The sequence below is a fragment of the Opisthorchis viverrini genome, assembly GCF_000715545.1.
Source record: "Opisthorchis viverrini unplaced genomic scaffold opera_v5_70, whole genome shotgun sequence".
NCBI lineage: Eukaryota > Metazoa > Platyhelminthes > Trematoda > Opisthorchiida > Opisthorchiidae > Opisthorchis > Opisthorchis viverrini.
In genome coordinates this window covers 1,556,770-1,562,190 of record NW_008751726.1, presented here as the reverse complement: position 1 = coordinate 1,562,190, position 5,421 = coordinate 1,556,770, and the positions used below count along the sequence as shown (strand labels likewise).

At 41.0% G+C, this 5,421-nt stretch overlaps 1 protein-coding gene across 1 annotated transcript in view; it reads left to right on the top strand.

Moving 5' to 3' along the window:
• Window positions 1–5,421, top strand: part of T265_04341 (hypothetical protein) — a gene marked incomplete at both ends in the record, with an annotated part of 64,831 nt that overhangs the window by 33,755 nt on the left and 25,655 nt on the right. Inside the window, 2 exons of the mRNA XM_009169050.1 lie at window positions 1,057–1,116; window positions 3,776–3,835. Coding sequence (XP_009167314.1) covers window positions 1,057–1,116; window positions 3,776–3,835 — 120 coding nt within the window. The remainder of the gene's footprint in view (window positions 1–1,056; window positions 1,117–3,775; window positions 3,836–5,421) is intronic.

Here is a 5,421-nt window from a genome sequence, read left to right as displayed (position 1 = left end):
TGAAGCTGATCCACTGACAGATACATTGATACATTATTCCATGCTTTCTGATGATCAGTATCTGTTTTGTCGGTGACTACTAAAATAGTCAATGTTCAGGACTTAGGAAAAGAACTCAAATTTTTGGAGGGTTTGTCCTAGAATGATGTAATTTTTCAAACGGTAGGCTAGAGGACTCGAAAGAACTGAACTTCTGATACAATGAGTTTGTTCTTAAGGGGATCTGGATATTTTTGACGTCAGAACAGCAGGATTAGTTCCCTGGCAAAACGGTCTTTCAGTCGGAAGAATCACTGCACACGAAAATCCAGAAGCTTTTAACAAGCTGATTTATCCAGACCACAGTACGAAATTCCCAGAGTTCACTGCTTTTTAGGGAACACACCCAATCGTTTTGGTCATGCAAAACATATAGTCTAGTGTGTCATCCTCAGATGAGAGACGAGCACTGGGCCACTTCAGCTGGAGGGACTGGAAAAATTTCTTTTATTGCCCTGATTGACACGCAGATTTTGCTACCGTAATTGGTTCTGATCTTATACATGCTTCTAACATATTCCTCAACATAATCCTCAATGTAGTCCTCAATTCTGCGCTGTTACCGACACACCGATCACATAGTTTGAAAATCAGTGGTTAAGCAATAATTTCGCTCTGAAGCTTTTTCTTCATGAGTGAATTGAATTCTCAGTGCTCCGAATCGACTCTCTCTAAGTTCTATCCATGTACTGCGGTACCTTATATAGTCTTGATCTTCATCCAGCTTTGGTTTCAAAGCGTTTTTTTCTCAGGGTTTTTTCTCCTAAGCTATTTTCTGTTTATCAAGAAAGCGTAACACGAAAAGCTTATGCAAGGTGACGATTGGCCAGCAAGTAACAATTATAGGTCCCCCTAAAAGTTGTTGCCTTTGATTAGTTGACCACGGTTACATCATTTACGAGGGTTTTCATTGGTACAATTTTTCCAATATCCAGTTTTGTTGTGCAATTTCCCGTAGCTCCATCACCACTGTCACAACTCCGGCAAGATGCAGATTTCTATCGTAATCAAGTCGAGATGTTGAAGGAAGAGGCTGACGAACAGCAACATCGTTCATCCGAACATTTCCGAGGACAAGTGAGTTCAATTGGAACGTTAAGTTTTTACTGATATGGTGATAAATTGAGAACAGCCATCGTGCTGTTCAGAAACTTTTTCTACCTTGCGTTGTTAAAGCATGAAAATATCGACCCTCTGTGAATTTACAAAAAATGTACTGACTCAGAAGTGCCAACACCTAGGTTTGCCGTCTCCAAATGAAATAGTTTACCAGAAAACGCCCACAGCCTGTCAGAGGTGACGTGTATCACATGCTCGTTCAAAGCCTTCATGTTTGGCATGTACACACACTCAGTACATTTCTATGCCTGGTATATTATCCACTTCAACTGAACTGAAGCATTCAAGCCAAGAAACATTTTCTAATGCAAGTTGCAGGAAATACGTGAAAATTCCACTCGCTCGGTTGTGTTCATGCGCTTGTGTTAGGTGTTGTGTGCTTGTTTAGGCCTTACAGTTTAGACAACGGAACAACTAACTCAACGTGGGATCACATCACTGGTGCTCGGATCAATTCGGCCTATTCGAACATCGAGAAACCACAAGTGGCATACTTAACACGCACGCGCACTGATGTGTATGGGTGTGCTTAAGGTCAACTGTGTCAACTTGCGTAGAATCGATTGTCCTAGTAGAAAATGGAGACAGAAATGATCGATACGAACTGTCCTCCAGGCTATCTTACGTCTGTACCACATTCGCACAGTTGATTAGACCTGAACACAAAATCACACACGATTCCAATGATACCGTGGCTCTGGGAAACGATCTGAGCTTGAAAAAGGCCTCGGAGAAAGTATAGAAATATAGCATATGGTATACTTATCAGAATAAGCGAAGGTAAACTGGTTTATAGACATGTAGATAACTCAGGTGAAGGTACTTTGATCTTACATATGCCTGGTATAGGTCAACTACCATAAACTCATTCTGAATGACAAGAATTAGTGCACCGAAAAGCAAGCGGGAAACTTTTCAGGGAGAAAATGGGTCTATGAAACGACAAAATCAAGGGAGAGAACAATTTCATTGCATCGTAGTTATAGGTATTACTGCAATTACTAGAACTTCAACTGTTCAGGGCTACCTTATGGCAATAAAATCTCTGTCTAGCATGACTGGTATTTCGAAGCACGGTGAATATATGAAAGGATGGGGTGTATGAAATTGTGGACTTGTTCGGTTGTAATCAATCTTCACAAGGAATGTCGGTCTAGACGATCATAGGTTAACTGCACTACACCCAAACTATGTAGAACATTCTCATAGATTTGTTATGTTATCTAATCTTGCACTTAAAATATTTGAAACATGTCATACAACAATGAAATGACCGATTGCGACATACAGAAACAAGCTAATCGTACATCCTAAATTCTTTCGAAGAGGTTGCAAGCCTGCAGAGTTGGAAGAACACTGCTCCCCACCGCCATGCTATTTAGAAGCACGCTTATCTGAATAGGCCCTGAGGAAAAACATACAGCTACCAAGTCCCAATGACAAGGCGAATTTGTTTTTCAGTAAGACGGGTTTATGGATGCAAATATTGAGAAAATGTTTTTTGTGTGTTGTGTTGCTTCGGACCGAAGCATCTCATTCAAGGAAATTCGAATTAACATTGGGATTAGACTAGTTGCTAATAGGATAGCGGTACCATCATCCCTTCACTTGAGGAATTCACATCGTCATTCACTTCCGCAATATTGTGATTTGATGTGAATTTTACGGGTTACCTCATATGAAACTTCTCGTATGAGCCATCTGTCACTAGTCGATGTGGTGGAAGCCGGCTGGAAGTTTTACTGATTTCCTGTAAGTTCTTTCTTGTTTCATGTGTTCACCGGAACAGTGTTTGAAAGATAACGATGGGTCACGTGATCTCACTTTCGTATTAAGAATGAGAAAAAAATAAATGGGTTCTCGTTTATCAGGTAGCATTTCTTGTATTTGCACTGATGTGCAAATGTTAGGACACGTACAAATCATGTTTAGAGAATCGTAGGTTGAAACGACTTGGTTTTACCCCATCCAGTGTTTCTTAGCCTTTCTGAAAGTTTCTGAGAACAAGTGAACACGAGCTATGCTCAGAATCGTTTTCGAAATGAGAAAAGTCANGTGACTGACACGCAGATTTTGCTACCGTAATTGGTTCTGATCTTATACATGCTTCTAACATATTCCTCAACATAATCCTCAATGTAGTCCTCAATTCTGCACTGTTACCGACACACCGATCACATAGTTTGAAAATCAGTGGTTAAGCAATAATTTCGCTCTGAAGCTTTTTCTTCATGAGTGAATTGAATTCTCAGTGCTCCGAATCGACTCTCTCTAAGTTCTATCCATGTACTGCGGTACCTTATATAGTCTTGATCTTCATCCAGCTTTGGTTTCAAAGCGTTTTTTTCTCAAGGTTTTTTCTCCTAAGCTATTTTCTGTTTATCAAGAAAGCGTAACACGAAAAGCTTATGAAAGTTGACGATAGCCCAGCAAGTAACAATGATAGGTCCCCCTACAATTTGTTGCCTTTGATTAGTTGACCACGGTTACATCATTTACGAGGGTTTTCATTGGTACAATTTTTCCAATATCCAGTTTTGTTGTGCAATTTCCCGTAGCTCCATCACCACTGTCACAACTCCGGCAAGATGCAGATTTCTATCGTAATCAAGTCGAGATGCTGAAGGAAGAGGCTGACGAACAGCAACATCGCTCATCCGAACATTTCCGAGGACAAGTGAGTTCAATTGGAACGTTAAGTTTTTACTGATATCGTGATAAACTGAGAACAGCCATCGTGCTATTCAGAAACTTTTTCTGCCTTGCGTTCTTAAAGCATGAAAATATCGACCCTCTGTGAATTTACAAAAAATGTACTGACTCAGAAGTGCCAACACCTAGGTTTGCCGTCTCCAAATGAAATAGTTTACCAGAAAACGCCCACAGCCTGTCAGAGGTGACGTGTATCACATGCTCGTTCAAAGCCTTCATGTTTGGCATGTACACACACTCAGTACATTTCTATGCCTGGTATATTATCCACTTCAACTGAACTGAAGCATTCAAGCCAAGAAACATTTTCTAATGCAAGTTGCAGGAAATACGTGAAAGTTCCACTCGCTCGGTTGTGTTCATGCGCTTGTGTTAGGTNGGAGGCTGCATTGTATAGGTTGTAGAGTGTGATTATGCTGTACTGAAATTACATCGTGAGGAGTTATGGTCATCGTGGATGTTGGTTTGCAACTCAAGAAGTTCGCACTGGTTTGTGGCCCATAAACTGCTATGTTTTCTGTACAAGTAGTGTCACACAAGGGGGCCGAAAAACAGGCAGATAATTCCGGAAGAGTAGTCATACGAATTGCATTATCTGCACGTCGCGGCTCAGTGACAGACGACGAGTCCCGATATTGGCAGCTCAGGCAACCGGGTCTGTAAACGCTTCAAGCACTAACCCTTGTTCGGCGTCACTAATTTCGTGGTAAAAAACTCGCAAGGTTTGAGCTCGACGACACTGACCAGATGTAAGACTGACTCGTCCTCGCACAGATATATTCGATTGCTCTGTATTGGAGTGGTTGTGGGTTTCTAATTATTCTGGCATTTATACTACATTCTCTGATATTTAATGCCTATTGCGTAGCTTTGAAAAGTCAGTACTGAAACCATGCCGCTGTTGATTCCGAGGCATCTGTGTCATTTTAAGCAGCAAACAAGGCATTCATGTAACGCTTACTCCTTTTCCATTATTCTGATCAACTTACCAAGGATGTTAAATTAGTATAAGGAGATGAAGGGCAGCTCGAACCATTGTTGGACCAGCATGTAGCCCAAAATTTTTTTTAACCTTATCTGGATGTCATCGGTTTGGTAAGTCTTGTGAGGTTTAATGGTTTGGAAAACTGAGGTTCTCCACTTGACCACAAATTTTAAAGTTCACCACCGCATTTCTGGCAGTAATCTATATTCAGTCGAGAGACCCAGCCACCCTTCGCCTAGCTGCTATTTTCTCCCCCCACCTCTGTCTTCAATACACAGATCACAGACATTTTGGCCAGAAATCAAGAATTTTGGCAACAAATGGCGGTAAACAATCAGGCATTACAGGCAGTGACTTTACAAAGACCTACACGCGTTACCGAGACAGATGGCTCACCGTTACTGGGTAAGGTTTGAACATTTCGGTTTAAATCATTTTGTCTGTTTCTTGCAGTCTTCTTATATTCTCCTCTTGGTAGTTTATTAAATGAGTCACACAGCAGCAGTTTATGAACGCCATATTTACGAGTCGTTGATGATATATGATCGTGGTCGTTGGCTCAGCTG